Below are 15966 nucleotides of genomic sequence, written 5' to 3' on the forward strand. Positions count from 1 at the left end.
ACCACGAGAACAGGAGAAAATAGGGTATACTATAGATTGATTGTACCTTAAGACACAGAATGGATACCGTCGCGTCTATTAATAATCTGAGGGCGCAATTCTTTCGAATATGCCCCGAAAAGGACCAGATGTCTCGAATAATCAAACCCTATATACCACAGACTGAAAAGGACGCGATTGTAAAATATAGCACGCAGGATTATGACAAAGTTGATCCTAAGATATCAGACGTGTATACTAATCCTGATGGTACTTCCTTACTTACAGAGATGGAGTCCCCGCCGATATCGAAGAATTTTATGGATAGCTATGCGACCATTGCCAAGGCAAGGCTGAAAAAGCATAACGAGGAAGCATACTTTAGAGGAAATCGAACATTTAACCAGGGAGATTTGAACAATAGGGTGATTGAAACTAAGGATGATGGTTACAATACGGATGAGCTAAAAAATGAAAATTTGACACAGGTCGATGGTACATTAATCGAAAAGAGTCATAACGATTTTATTGCTAATAATACACTAAAAAATAATTCTATTTCGACAAGCATATTGAATGATGACCTCAGTGATAACGTAGTATTCGAAAACACATCAGCGAAGAAGAAAGATGCTAGAAAATCGGGATTGCCCTTTGTAAGAATTTTTAAAAACAAAAAAGATAGTAATGCAATTCCTTCTAAGCAGAATAACACCAGCTCTAACTCAAAAAATAGAAAGAAGAGTTCATCCAATTCAAATGCTGGTAAAACGGATAGCGGCTATTCGTCTGTTTCAAATAAATCATCAAGGTCAGATTTAAGGTCAAAGAAATCTAGTCAAAATATTGGTAATCATAGACAAACACATACAAGACGGAAAAGTAAGTTCTCCATGAACTTTGATTTCGATGAAAATTTAGAAGAAGAAGAGGAGGATGAAGATGAGGACGAAGAAGGTGCTGATCTTCATTCAAAATTTTTTCGATTAGATAGTAACTCTTCAAGTCAACAGAGCTTGTCACAAAATAATGAGTATACAGGTAGCAGAGCAGGTTCTGTGCTAAACAATAATGGTAGCAAACTAATCCATGGAATCCAAAATAGTAATAATAATAACAATAATAATAATCACAATGTGACGGTAAATGGTGGCAAATATATTAATGATAAGTTTAGCAATCAAAACAACAAATCAAAGCTTCATGCTGGTCATAGCTTTGTTCAAAAAACCACGGCTCTTGATTCCGGTAAAAGTGTCAGTTCTATGCATGGGTCATTAGTCAATGGCGCCGTGCAAGGACTTGATGGTGCTGCGGTTAACTCTGTTTCGGCTAATGAGTTGAAGTCAGTACATTCAGCAGATGATGCCATTTCAGATCTTGATTCTTTTATTGAAGCTCAGAATTTAGAAGAAATGGATTTTGATGCAGCTGGTAGCGACATCAACAAGATTGTCTCCAACGATTCTCAACGGGAAACACATATTTCTGATGAAAATGGGACGAGCAGACTGTCATTAGCTGATGATATGAACAGTATAAGTGATGCATCATCTTATGGTAAGTCATTGTTGGGATCTGATTACAGTGCAGATGAATTGATTAAACAGGACGCTTCTACTCTTGATTCTGCGTCATTGATGGCAGCAACTGATATGCAGACTCATACTATACCATCTAATTCTATACCCATGTCTATTGATAAGTTTGGATTGTATGAGGGTGTAGATGACTCTACAATAAACAACGTCTTCGGTAAAGCTGTTCAAAATTTAAAGACAGAGTCGTCCACCGAGAAAAAAAACGTTGTTCCTCAAATGTTTTTCAGTTCACCAAGCACCGCTAATAAGGCAGAGTTTGGAACAAGCGCTAATTCTACGGGTAAGATTAATACGACACCCAAAAGCACTCAATATAGATCTAGATCCAACTCATATGATCAGGCTCGTTATAATCGATATGATAGTAGGAAAATTAGGAAAGGTAGCCAGAGTTCTGTTGACAGAAATAAATCTAATTCTTCACAATCGAATGGCCAAAGTCATAAAATTGAGTTGAATGATAGCTTGGTTATCGAGCGCCGTACAGATTTATCGTCTGCAATACCTGCAGTATCTCAGTTATCGACATTGTTCAAGATGCAGAAGCAAAATGCAGGTAATCCTTTGAGTGCGTTGCAATATTTCTCATTTGTTTCTGGGAGTAAGGTTGCCAAAACTGATGTCATGCAATTGGAAGTCTACATTCAAAACTCTAAAAAATATAAAAGGGACCCCTTTACTGTCCAAATCCGTAAAAATTCAACTGTTTTTGAGGTGATTGGGTTTATCTTGTATTCATACGCCAATGACTTCAAACCACCCAATTTTGAATCAGATGGACTTACAGTAGATAAAATTGGTAATCCAAACAATTTTTCTCTATCAATTGTCGATGAAGATGGCGAGCCGTTTGAGGATAATTTTGGTAAATTGGATCGAAAGAGTGAAATACAGACAGTCTCTGACAATGAAGTTGTTCTTTGTGAGGTAGACGGCAATGAAAAAGAACTGAATGAATCTATGACACCTGTTCCTTATGACACATGTGGTGATATCGTCGATGGAAGTAAATCTGCAGCAGTAAGTAGGTCGTCTAGTGTAGGGAAATCTGAAAAGATCAACCAAAGAAGCTTCTACAAGCCAATTGTACAAGATCAGGATGATTTAGAGAACACCCAAGGATCTAAGATTGTTCCAATAACAGTATATTTGTATCCAAATTTGAATCCGAAATTCAATTACACTACAATTAATGTGAATGTTACATCGAAGATTAACGATATCTTGGTTAGATATTGCAAGATGAAAAATCTCGACCCCAATGAATACTTGCTAAAGGTGGTTGATAAGATGAGCACTTATGATTTAAATGATACTGTTTTGAAGCTAGATGGTAATTATTCTGTTGAATTGATATCTAAGAAAGAAGCACGCGAGAAAAGACTTGAAAAATTAAAAGCTGACACTTCGATGCCGGTCTTACCAACCATTCAAAGTAGTGATATGACACCATTAACTATAGATCGTGGCGGAAAGTCGTTCTTAAAAGGTAAAAATGAGGATAAAACTTCTGAAGTAAAGGCGACAAAAAGTAAGAAGTCGTCATCCAAATATAAGCTATCTTTAGCGAAGCAAACATCATCATCTAGCAACCAAAGTGCCAATGGTCTTGGTATTGGTAATGGTAATATGCATACTATCGGTGGTTCTAATGCATTAACTAGCGGTGCAAACTCTTTATTCAAGTCAAAGAACTCTTCAAGGTCCTCTTTACATGGCCCTCTACAGTTCTATAATATAAATAGGTCTCAGACCAACATTGATGTCAAGGCAGGGCCAAGTAAGCCTTTAAGTGTAGATGACAGTACAACCAATAATAGCGCAAACAACTTTCAAGATCTATTTTCCGGTGCTTATCACAGATATAAAGTGTGGAGGCGCCAACAAATGTCATTCATTAATAAGCATGAAAGAACATTAGCACTTGATGGTGACTATATTTACATTGTACCTCCCGAAGGTCGCATGCATTGGCATGAAAACGTTAAGACTAAGTCATTACATATTAGTCAAGTGATCTTGGTTAAAAAATCAAAGAGTGCACCGGAGAACTTTAAAATATACGTCAAGAAAAGTCATGACGATATCAAACGGTACTACTTTGAAGCCGCCTCTGCTCAAGAATGCACGGAAATTGTAACCAGATTACAAAATTTAATGAATGCATACAAAATGAACTTGAAATAGATGAAAATAGTATAACAAAATGAACCTAGCATTTAGTTTTAATTCTTATACCGCAAATATACATTAGCGACTTCTATACTATGATGTTATTGGTCGATTTAACATCGTTGTGTACGTATTCATCTACGTTTCAACAGGTCTCGAGGTACTCTTAGTCTGAATCGAGGACTATAGGCTTTATGTAAAAGTAGTGAACATTGGCTATATTACAAAAGTATTACGATAAGTATAATAGTATTATGATCTAAGCTTTTAAATTACTAGTTTGCTAAATAATTTTAGGTCTTCAGATTTCAAAACACATCGGAAACTAATCATACGGCTAAATAATGGGTTCAGCATATCAAATTCTAGGAAGATCCTTTCAACCACACCAACTTGCTATTGGTACTTTATCTCTAGTTGCACTAGTGGCTATGCCAAACCCTTTTGCTGCTAAGAAGGCCAAGGAAGTGGAAATTCAAGCTTCTTCAAAGGAAGAAGAGAAATTCATCAAGGAATACTTGGAAAAACACAAGTAACTGTGCTCATCAAATTAGAATTATTTATATGGCAACTTGGTTATATTCAATGGTCAGGTACTTTTTTATTTTTGATTCTATGCCAATACCGTGCATTTATTCTAAACAAAATAAGGGTTGGTTTAAGTGGTAATAAGACCTTCATGTACATATAAAGGGAGGAATCTTTACTTCAGGTTGATGAATTAGTTGAAATGCTACAATTAATTTCAACAGTACATCAAATGAATATTGGAATCCTATATCTGAAACTAATCCGCACACACTGTACTTCATATTCAAAGACTTTCATTTTTAGAACATTCTCTATAATAAGTATGTATAAATATAACATCACAAACAAATATGGACTTCCTAGTACATAGTTTAATCATATCTTTATGTATGATAATAATGCGTGAATTGATAATCTATTCTAGTATACAAATATGTTGTTATTATTATTTCATTTTGTCAGGCGGAGACATTATCATTATCTAGTCTTTAAAAAGAACTTCGTTAGATAATGGGTCTGCGGCAAGAACTGCTTCTCTCTTCTTGATCTTTCTTTCAACAGCAGCATCAGCTCTACTCTTAGCCTCGTTGGCAGCCTGTTGCTTCATTTGTGCTCTGACAGCATTTGGTGAAACATATTGCTTGTTCTCGTAGATCTTTGGACCACCAAATGCACCTTCAAGTACAAGGATGACAGTCATGACAAATCTTGGGCCGATTTCCACAAGGGAGATATCATTATCTTCTTCACCTTCTTCATACTCGCTCTTGTTTCTGGCGCTATGGGATATTTCATAGGTTCTAACCCAGATCTTGTCATCAACAATACTGAAGGACATGACATGATCAATAAATGGTTTCCTCTTTCTGGAGGTTGGAGGAACACCAAAGTTATGTATCATCATCTCTTTAATTAGTTGGTAATGAGGAGTTGTGTCGAATCTGTTGTCAAAAGATAGAATGGGTCTGGACCCTTTCAGACAATTACCGGTAAAGTTCAACTCATCCATTGTGTGCAGGTTTTGAACATAGAACTTGATAGTTGGTCCATTAGGTGGCTTGGACATCCACAAATAAAGATCCTGATGCTTTCTGGCCTCAAAGAACATGATATTGTTACAGTTGTAAAGTTCAGCAATCTCATTCAGTTGTTGCAGATCCTTCTTTGTATCTAGCTTTGGTTCTTTTCTGGTATGTGGTAACAAAGAGTGTAAATCCTGAATTAAGTGGCGGTGTCTATAGTTAACACCTCTACTAGAAATCAACAGTGTACGCTGCTTGTTCATATACAGCTTACCATTACCACCATCGGTCTTAGAGGCTTCCTTCTTGGATTTGCCTGACAATGCCTTGAATATAGATGACATTCTTATTGTTGTTGTTCCTGCTGTGATAATATCAATTGGAGAAATACACTAATCGAAGCAATACCACATTTTATTTATAATATGAAGAAAGTATTTTGCAGCTCATCTATCCATGCTCATCGCAAATTTTCACTTTTTTCAGTTTTTGGAATTTTTTTTTCACTATTTTGTGCTACATCCATTTCTAGGAAGAACTTAAGTTCAGGTCGATTGTGACAAAAAAACAAGTTGACCGCATGAAATGGAGGTAAATAGCGATGAGCTAACTATATATTTTCCAGTAACAGCAGTGAGAGTAGCGTTACTGAGATACTATTGATTCCTGCTTCAACTGCTTTGTAAATTAAGGATTGTTGTTGGGTTATTGAAGGAAGCAATGTCAGACAAAATAGAAGAAGAAGTGCTAGAATTGATTAGAAGGTCAAATTTCAAACAATGCTATGATTATGTTGGTAAGTTGAGGAAACAGTATCCAAATTCTGCTTTCCTATTAGCGTTAGAATTATATGTTAAGTATAGGCATACTCCTCAAAAATTTGATCGAACTTTGCTAGACACAATTCAAACCTCTGAAACACATGCGCTATCATTTCTATACAAATTTTATGTTGAATTGCTATGTTATGATAAAGCCCTTGGTGTTTATGAGATTGCAGCAACAAAATACCCTAGCTATGAGACTTCTTATATGTGGTTTAGTAAAGCAGTGGAAGTTAACGATTACAAGGCAATGGCTAGAGCTAGTCTGCAAATGGCAAAATACAACTCTAACTCTAATGACACCAAATTGGAGTGCAGAGACTATCTGATTTGGCACGCCATCTCCGTTGTGGCATTATTCAGATGGAAAAGAAGCTCAGTATCAGAGACAGAGTCGAAAGTCCTGCCTCAATTATGCTATAAAAATATGCTTAGTCTGAAACCTTTCAAAAGTGTACAGGAATTAATTATATTCTGTGAAGTATGTGAGACCTTATTTGATAATAAGTCTAAAGAAATTGTTGACCAAATTTTGCCAAAACTAGATTATACTGCAGATCTGTACTTGAAGAATTTTTTTGTAAGAAACATTGACAGCCTTGAGCCTCAGGAACGTTATAATTCCTGTATCAAGATCTTGGCCAATTACGATGATTTTTCAGTGATAGAATGTTTGTTAAGAGCTGGTATGGACTTAAATATTGACAAAAATACTGTTCTGGATAAACTCAAGAGTATGATAGGGGATTCTCGCAACTTTAGAGTAGCAAATTTAAAGGCTGATGTCATTTTTAATGGCAGAGTACAGGAGCACGCATTAAAATTTTACATTGATAAATTCTACAATAAGCCATGCTGCCATATAGACCTTAATAATTACTCAGATTTTATTGATTTTAAACAACTGAGGCAATTCTTTATGGATATAGACAGTGAAGACTTGTTTTACGAATACAATAAACTCATGTTATTCAAAGATTGTTCTGTAGAGCAATCCATTTCTATATTCAAAAAACATCAGAATGAAATAATTGTTAAATCTAAGACTAACATATCTAAAAATTCTGAGTTTATAATGAATATTATTAGGGCCAATGTTATAGAGAAGAAAGAGATGGAGATTTCTGATGTGCTGTTTGGAATAACAATTCTTGAAAACTATCAATCCCAAGATCTCTACAACTTTGAGACTAGATTATGGCTGGTAGTTTTTTATCTTTACTTAGGTATTGTACCGTTAGCATATTCCCATTTCAAGGAACTCAATGTTAAAAACGTTCAAGTAGATTCAGTAGAGTATGTGATGTATTCCAGGTTTTCAACAATGTTCCCAAATAAACAGCATGATTATCTCAAGAATATCTTCGACTGCCCAACGAATATCTACGAGAATTCACTTAAAAGACTCCCAGCACTTCTAAGAGTTAGCTTCGAAAGAAAAGCATATAGTAAAATTCTTGGGATGATTGAGTTTTACAGAAAATTAGAGGTATCAACCAATAGATGGATGCGTAGTATTGAAAAGAGTAAGTTGACTAGGTTGAATAATGAAAAGCGTAATTCAGGAATGACAGAATTACTTGTTCTCTGGGAAAGCCTGCAACATATTAATGAGCCTGGTTTGTCCGATAATAGAGATAAGAGTCTATTCCATCCATACCTTGATCTTAGATCATGTCCAGCAGTTCTGCGACAACTACATATTGACGAAACTTGGCTATATGCAAATATTTCACAGGAATTTATGATCGAAGCAGTTTCATCTAGGGCAATTGAGCCAATAGTGAAGGAGATGTTGTCGAATTACGATATTATAGAAAAGGTCAGCGCTAGTGAAACCATGACTGTCACCGAAAGGCAATCCTTCGAATTGATACACGATGTATATGCTAATGATGGCTCCAATGTGCTATCTATATTGGACAAGATTGATTTAGCTGAAACTAAAAGTATTGGATGGCTTCAAATTCATTCATATTTGCAACAACTAACAGTGCTAAAAACTTTAGATAATATGAAAAAACTAAAAGACAAGGTTGTGAAACAACAGATCAAATCTAAGCTCTCATATGTCAGAGGAAACTGTGATGAGATATTCGATGTAATGATTAGGGACATAAAGAAAGGAGCTGGGCAATTGAAATCTGGTGGTTATAAAGACATTGTAGATAGCTTAGGATTTAACGATTTGGATGAAAAGATTCTAGTTGATTCCATTAACACTGTTAGAAAAGTGACTAGGAATTTGTAGTTATTTGTACTTCCGATACACAGATCTTATAAGTTTACATAAATTAATCCATTAGTGATTACTTATTTAGACAGTTATGTATCATCTCTATTTACCATTTCAGCCATTCAAGTTTTGCTTTCAGCATCAAATAAGCTAGGAGTCTGTAGCAGAATGTGACGCATATTACAACACCCAAGAAATTCTTTGTGTTTCTATGAAGTCCATAAGCATCTAACACATCCCTACCAGTTTTTAACACGCAGGAACCATCAGCATTTTGTGGACCATCCTTACAAGTGAAATTTAAATTGTCTGGGAAAGCAAAATTAATGACAATAATAGAAGTGTACCATACAGGATTGATGTAATTAATACCTTTCAAAACTCGAGACATGTGTAGTGACATCAATCCTGACAATTGAGTTCCTATGGATAGAATAACTGAAATACAGTTGACAACGAAACCTGGCCTTTTAAATAATGTATTGGTCATTATTCCTAGAGCTTCACCACATGAAACAATCATTAGTGCACAATAGACATTGGCAAAAAAGTTTCCAGCAGTTCTAGGCATGCCACATCCAAACACCGTCAAGGCAGAATACACTATTGCAGCGATTGTTGTTAAAGGTAACTCGAGTGTCATGTAAGCCAAGTAAAAAGGTGCGACTCCATACACTCCATCTTTGAATTCCTCATAAAAATAATCTCTTTCAGGTGGATAAACAGCCAAGTTAGCAAGCATACCAACAAAGTATAAGGAGGTAGATTCTTGGGCTAACCCAAGTCGGTTGGATATACTCGTGTAATTGTGTTTTAATGGCGCAAAATATAATGCAAAAATACCACCTAAACCTGGAACTTGAGCAATACGTGCCATTAATGAATCAAAATTCCGGATTGTCGTTGTATATTGTCTTCTTAGGTTTACCATATAAGCCAATTTTAGGCCAGCGGGTTTGGAGAAGTATTGTCCATATTCATCTTCAAAAGTTTCCAGAGTATGTTCCTCTTCAGTTACGATTGACTTTTCAGCAGACAATCGTAATCTTTCTGCTCTCCAAGTTGACAAGATATTTTCTACTCTGGTCTTAGAGTGTATTTCATTTTGTTCATTTTGAGTGTTGACAGAGATCAGATCTAAAAAGAAATCTGCGATATTAGTAAATGATGGGCATTTATATCCCATTAAATCAAAATGTTTTATCATTTCCTCTGGTGATCCATTAAAGGCAGTCCGGCCTGATTTTGCGAGCAGTAATATATTCCCAAATTTCATAAATAACTCAGATCTTGGCTGATGTATGGTTAGTATAACCGTCTTATTATGCTCGGAGCATAAATTTTCTAGAATTTCTAAAATTGTCGATGAGGTAAAACTATCTAAACCGGAGGTTGGTTCATCAAGAAGAAGAATAGGACGGTCGCTTAATAATTGAATGCCCATGCTAACTCTACGCTTTTCCCCACCACTAATACCTTTTATAAACTCATTGCCAATGATTGTGTTTTCACAATGTTTTAATCCTAAAATCGCAATTAGTGAGTCAGTTCTACTTCTCTTATCATCCTTGCTCAAATGTTTCAATCGTAAAGCAGCAGCAAAATCGAACGTCTCTCTGACAGTTAGCATTGCCAATAAATGGTCATCATCTTGTGAAACATAGGAACACAGATGTTTGAACATATCTTGGGATATAGGCGTGTCATTTAATTTTATTGTTCCGGCAGTGTTGAACTTTACAAGCAAAGAGGATTCGAGTCTACCTGAAATTAGGTTTAAAAAGGAAGATTTACCTGAACCTGAGGGACCCATTATCGCATTGATCATTCCTGGCTTAAATACAGCGCTTACATTTTGTAAAATTTTCTTGTTTTCGTATTCAAAAATTTTGTGATTCTTCCGATTGTAAAGCTTTGTATATTTTACTTCTAAATCAACATCTTGTGCTACAACAGTTATATGAGCCAGTTTATTTGTCATATCATCTCTTTGATTTGTTGAGATTGAGTCATCGGTATCTTTGATGTCGCTTTCTTCAGTTAAGTTAGAGGCATCATCCTTAATATCTGACTTTTTATGCTTCTTTTTATTTACTTCATTTTGCAAAGTAATGTCAACTTTGTTCCATGTCAAAATAATTATACTGAGCATAAAGAATCCAACAAACCAACAAAATAGAATCCACATTGGTAATGTCCTCCAATGAAGTGGAAAACCATATTGTCTTACGACTTGATTACCTTGGCACTCAAAACCTTCTCCACCATTACAATATGAGTCAGAAAATGTATTTGACAATAATGAACCAAAACCATACCATGTAAAGGCAATGTATTTCGTCCATCTAACATACACCGGCATCAATTTTGCATTGACAAAGAATCCACAACTCATAGAAAATAGAGTAAAACTCAAATTTCCAACAAGTGAAGCCTTAGCAAAATCTCTAGATACAGCAACAGAAACCATAGCAAGAGCAGAACAGATTAGTTGTGCTAAGAGATTCACGGCGTATTGAAAAAAGAATTTGCTAGCATTCTTCTCAAGTCCAAACATGAAATAGGTAATACTTGTATACAAAATGGTCATTAAGATGTCATCAGTTATGAACAAAGCTAACTTTCTGGCCACAATGAATGCAATACCAGATACAGCACCTTCTGCACGTTCTCTATCAAATAAGGCAATATCTTGTTCACACAACCGGTAAGTATCAAAAAGAAGATAAAGGTAAGATTGTAATATGACAGAAGCATAAAGACAAGATATTAAAGTACGCAAACCTCCAATATTAGAAGTATCAGGTTTGAAGTATATCCATCCAACTATTGCACCCATCACCACGGGTTCTGCAAAAGTAGCAATTAGAGTATTAGTATCATTAAAATTTAGTTTATAGTTTCTTCTGGTTAGCACGCTAACTTGCTTCCAAAACGGTAATCGTCCAGTCATACTTTTCAACTGAATCTCGTATTTATGGTTGATAGGCTTATATGATAAAGTTTTCTCTTCATATTTCCTCCAATGCGATACTAACATTTCAAGTCTCTCCGATGTAATTGCTAAGCTATCTTCAGTTCTTCCATCAACTGAAGATAAATCTATAAAATAATCGGCAGGGTTTACAAGATCAGGAACATCGTAACTAATTGACTTGAAATACGGTATCAATTCATTCATTTGATTACAAAAAACAACGTTACCTTTTGAAAGGATACAGACATAATCAAATAGAAATAAAATATCTGATCTAGGTTGATGGATAGATAGAATAAAAGTGCGGCCATCTTCCTTTGCTAGCTTCTTGAGTGTCTTTACAACCAAATATGCTGAATATGCATCTAACCCGGTGGTTGGCTCATCCAGAAACATTACTGAAGGATTAGAGACCATCTGGGTACCCATACTTAGTCGTCTTTTCTCACCTCCTGAAAGTCCTCTATGCGAATTGTCACCAACTAACGTATCAGCACAGTCTTTTAATCCTAATTCATCTATAAGTTGGTTCACAATCAGAGTCTTCTCAACTTTGGATGCGTCTAGTTTCAAGTCTGCTGCATACATAAGTGTTTCACGGCATGTTAACCTAGAACATAGAACATCTTGTTGAGGAACATATGCCAGAGTAACATTTTCTTTGTAAGTAGCATTTAAATCAAAACTAGCCTCACTACTAGAATCATCGACGTTATTTTTATCCGCTTCCAAAATGTAGGATATCTCACCTGAATGTGTCAAACCAGAACTAATCTTAGATGCCAACACATTTAATAATGTAGTTTTACCTGACCCAGATCCACCCATTATAGCCATCACAGACCCGCTCGGTAGGTCCAGTGAAAGGGGGTGTACCAATACAGAATCAGTCTTTGAAGCTGTAATGCTCAAATCACGTACATGTAGTCCTACCCGTGGTATTTTGGAGAAAGATAGTTTATTTTCTACCAGATCCTGTTGTTCCATTTATTACACTATTATATTTTTATGTTCTGTCGAAATGGTCATCAATTTCTTTCAATCGAATTTTTTAATTTCTTCCTATATTTGCCTTTAACACGTTCCAAATGTAGTATACTGTACTACCTTGATAGATTATTATGGTAATTATTACTTCTTATCAGGGTTTGATTCAGCTATCTTTTTTGATTGCTATATCAGCTAATATATCTTAAAGTGATAGCCTAACAAAAAGCAAAAACCCTTAATTTCCATTATTGGCTCATATGGTATATTATAAATCTTGGTATAGACCTTATTAACCTACTTTGATGCATTGGTAAGCCACACTCGTTGCTGGCAAAGTTTTCACTTTTTGCGAAATGGAAGTCATATCATAGACATTTTGCTATTTAAACGACTTCGTTCAAATGATTTACGAAACTCAAAGTTATTCACATTTATATACAGTATATCAAAAGCCTATGAGTATTATTTAATTGATTGCGATCATGTCGTCAAATTAGGAATGAAATCATTGCAAATCTCTATTAGTATTAGCGCACCAGCATACACATAAAACTCACTCTAACCTCTTAACCTTTTCGTCATATTCGAGCTTGACCTCCTCCTTCTCTTCCTATTGCCTCCAAGATCAGCCAATTTACCTGATCTTGTTAGCCCATTAACTTCGTTGGCATTCACCAGTATGCTATCAAGGTCTAGAGAATCTGGGAGTATAACTTGCCTGATAAAGCATTCTTTAACATTGATGTTCTTTAGATGAGATGTCGATATAGGTTGAGGAGTAACTTCTGAATAAACAGAATCACTGTTATAGTACCTATCTAATGTTGCATCTCGTAAATTGACATTACTATGCGGTGACACAGAGATTACCATCCCATACACTGTAGACCCGTTCTGTAGCTCTAAAGTAACGTATTGATTCTGTAACTTTCGCAGAAAATTCGTAAGTTTCAAGGGCATTGTGTAAATATTATGACTTAAATTCAATTATCTGTAATTATATGAGAAATAAACAGTATTTGCTTGTCTTGCACATGATGTTATCTCCTCTCCCATTCTTGTATACTGCTCTTTTCATTGACAAGACATGAAGTGATTTTTTATTTGCAAAAAAATGTGAAACTGTATTGGGTCAATGGCTAAAGAACAATAGAAAGAAAGATTCACAGATACATTGCAAGTAACTATTAAGACATAAGGAAATTGAGTTAAATATCTAAGTCTATTGGTAATCTGGATACAGTTTTCGAGAACTTAAGTGAAAAGCGGCCATAAACCTAGTTGATCGGCAATGGTGAATGGTTACAGTCTCCTTGATTTAGTTCGAGATATTGGAAATGGTCATTTGGGCGTGTTGTCTATTAACATAGAGAAAAATGGTGTTAGAATTGCTGCATTACAGAATGATTTACAGGGGCAGGATGATAAAATGATTGATAGACTAGTAGATGGCAGTAAGATAATTATGCCGGGCCAGGATCCAACTAGGCGATGGACAAGGCTTAATATCATGGTTGTTTCATTTTTAAAATTTTGTCGAGATGTAGACCCATGGTCTTTATGGACCAGCAGTGATTTGATATTCGAACATTACTCTAATCTTAACAACGCCCTATTGGATGATTCTTATCCGGTAGATGCCTTAACAGAGTTATTTTTATCTGAGACAGAATACGTTACTAAGCTAGCAATAAAATTGGATGCAAATAATTTAGACCTTGGTACTAAACAAAGTCTATTTCTCTCGTATATTTCATCCATTATATCCAAGTTATTCAATAGTATAAAGCCACCTAGAGATGGTGCGAACTCTACTATTCCAAATAAACAGTTGATATTGCTCAACATCATTAATAAACTGAACAATATTTATTTCAGAATTAATTCCCCTCAATTGTGTTCCAATATATTCAAGAATTTCAAGCCTAAGAGTATGTTTGAAAGTTTCAAACGTTATCCAATTCATGAGCAAATTGAGTTTCGGTATCTTTTAGGTAGGTATTATGTGATAAACTTCAGAATGACAAATGCTTTTGTTCAATTGGATACAGCTTTTAGAATGTTGTGTCAATACATGGAACAGTGCCCTCATACCGCTACTAGAGAAATATTGCAAAGAAACCTAAAACGAATACTAAAATATCTTATCCCAGTTGGGATTACTATAGGTAAAAAACCCCATTTTCAAGCAGTTCGGGGTATTGACCTCGATTTGGCAAAAAGTTATATCGAATTATCGAGAAATGTAAATTCCGGGAATTTCAAACAAGTGAATATTTGGCTAGCAAGTAATGAGGATGAGTTGAAATCACAGAATCTTTTACTACCACTGTTACAGAAACTTCCTATATTGGTATTTAGGAATCTATTCAGAAAGGTCGTTATTGAATATGTTCTATCAGCACAAAACAATAAAATATCCTACGACTTACTGATGCGTGCATTGCAAGTTTCTATAGGTTCAGATCAATTGGCTTTACCGCCAATGTTTAAAGTGATTCATAGACCGGAGGATGTGGAAAATATACTTGTTACATTAATTAATCTGGGATTTCTGAGAGGTAACTGCTTTCCAGCATTGCGATTGTGTGTGGTCAAAAAGACGACAGATATTAACGATATATTTCCGGAAATGACAGAGAGAATTGTAAAAATGTTTCCACTAAATAATGAAGATAACTGGTTTGATATCTAATCTAATATTTAAGTGCTAATCTCATCCTTAGTAATAAATCAATTGCATTCCATCAAATAATAGCATATAGTTGACAAAAGTAATTTATAGAAGCTACGATTATTGTACATTTTTGATACTACATATAACTAATGCCTTTCTTATATATTCAACAAGACAGTTGAATGATACAAACCGAGTGATTTTGTAATCTAAGAAAGTACTCTATGAATATTTATTTAACTAATTATGGGTGACTCCGAGATTTTAGCCATTTTCAGGCGAAGGCTTTTGGTTCTCCCGTTGGTAGCGAATGAAAAAATATATATTTTGAGAATAAGAGCATAATAAATCACAAAATGGCATTTGAATATTAAGTGAGCAGTTAATATTTCAGCAAGCATCCATCAAATAAAACATGTTGCGAATCACTTATAAGTTACCTATTGCTTTGAGACAGCAAGCATTTGTTGCACGGAAACTTGTACCTACAATCAAAGCAAATTATTCGACAAACTCAGATGACGATGTTGTATCGAGAATCAAAGTTCATCCCATTAAAAGGATTAATGAATCGATAGACAAGAAAAGAGCACGTTTGATATATCAATCAAGGAAGAGAGGTATTCTTGAAACTGATTTATTGCTGTCAGGTTTCGCCGCAAAGCACTTGAGATCAATGACAAATGAGGAGCTTGATGAATATGACGCTTTACTAAACGAATTGGACTGGGATATTTATTATTGGGTAACTAAGAACTATAAAACAAGTCCTGTTCCAGAAAGATGGAAGAACTCTGAGATACTAAAAAAATTGCAAGACTTCAGCGAGAACAAAGAGAAGAAAATCCTTAGAATGCCAGACCTTGAAAACTATTAAGAGATATTATTGCAACTTTACTATTTTGATGTTTCTTACATCTAACTAGTTTTGGGTCATTTTACTCCTTATTTTACATA

General features: G+C 35.1%; 8 protein-coding genes across 8 annotated transcripts; 5 read left to right on the forward strand and 3 right to left on the reverse strand.

Moving 5' to 3' along the window:
• Positions 1-59: 59 nt before the first annotated feature.
• Positions 60-3767, forward strand: AVO1 (Avo1p; the record flags this gene model as incomplete). The annotated part of the gene is made up of 1 exon (XM_447595.1): positions 60-3767. One exon carries the CDS (start codon positions 60-62, stop codon positions 3765-3767), a length of 3708 nt encoding a protein of 1235 aa, XP_447595.1.
• A 329-nt stretch (positions 3768-4096) lies between these two features.
• Positions 4097-4288, forward strand: ATP19 (F1F0 ATP synthase subunit k; the record flags this gene model as incomplete). The annotated part of the gene is made up of 1 exon (XM_002999516.1): positions 4097-4288. The coding sequence occupies one exon, from the start codon at positions 4097-4099 to the stop codon at positions 4286-4288; it is 192 nt and encodes a 63-aa protein (XP_002999562.1).
• Positions 4289-4764: 476 nt separating this feature from the next.
• On the reverse strand, positions 4765-5649 carry BRX1 (ribosome biogenesis protein BRX1; the record flags this gene model as incomplete). The annotated part of the gene is made up of 1 exon (XM_447596.1): positions 4765-5649. One exon carries the CDS (start codon positions 5647-5649, stop codon positions 4765-4767), a length of 885 nt encoding a protein of 294 aa, XP_447596.1.
• Positions 5650-6025: 376 nt separating this feature from the next.
• MDM20 (Mdm20p) lies at positions 6026-8380 on the forward strand (the record flags this gene model as incomplete). The annotated part of the gene is made up of 1 exon (XM_447597.1): positions 6026-8380. The coding sequence occupies one exon, from the start codon at positions 6026-6028 to the stop codon at positions 8378-8380; it is 2355 nt and encodes a 784-aa protein (XP_447597.1).
• Positions 8381-8471: 91 nt separating this feature from the next.
• Positions 8472-12329, reverse strand: GVI51_I07887 (uncharacterized protein; the record flags this gene model as incomplete). Its single annotated transcript, XM_447598.1, has 1 exon — positions 8472-12329. The coding sequence occupies one exon, from the start codon at positions 12327-12329 to the stop codon at positions 8472-8474; it is 3858 nt and encodes a 1285-aa protein (XP_447598.1).
• Positions 12330-12890: 561 nt separating this feature from the next.
• Positions 12891-13292, reverse strand: GVI51_I07909 (uncharacterized protein; the record flags this gene model as incomplete). The annotated part of the gene is made up of 1 exon (XM_447599.1): positions 12891-13292. One exon carries the CDS (start codon positions 13290-13292, stop codon positions 12891-12893), a length of 402 nt encoding a protein of 133 aa, XP_447599.1.
• A 331-nt stretch (positions 13293-13623) lies between these two features.
• THP1 (Thp1p) lies at positions 13624-15027 on the forward strand (the record flags this gene model as incomplete). Its single annotated transcript, XM_447600.1, has 1 exon — positions 13624-15027. One exon carries the CDS (start codon positions 13624-13626, stop codon positions 15025-15027), a length of 1404 nt encoding a protein of 467 aa, XP_447600.1.
• Positions 15028-15424: 397 nt separating this feature from the next.
• On the forward strand, positions 15425-15886 carry SDH5 (succinate dehydrogenase assembly factor SDH5; the record flags this gene model as incomplete). The annotated part of the gene is made up of 1 exon (XM_447601.1): positions 15425-15886. One exon carries the CDS (start codon positions 15425-15427, stop codon positions 15884-15886), a length of 462 nt encoding a protein of 153 aa, XP_447601.1.
• Positions 15887-15966: the final 80 nt, after the last annotated feature.

Source organism: Nakaseomyces glabratus, chromosome I, assembly GCF_010111755.1.
Source record: "Nakaseomyces glabratus chromosome I, complete sequence".
Lineage (NCBI taxonomy): Eukaryota > Fungi > Ascomycota > Saccharomycetes > Saccharomycetales > Saccharomycetaceae > Nakaseomyces > Nakaseomyces glabratus.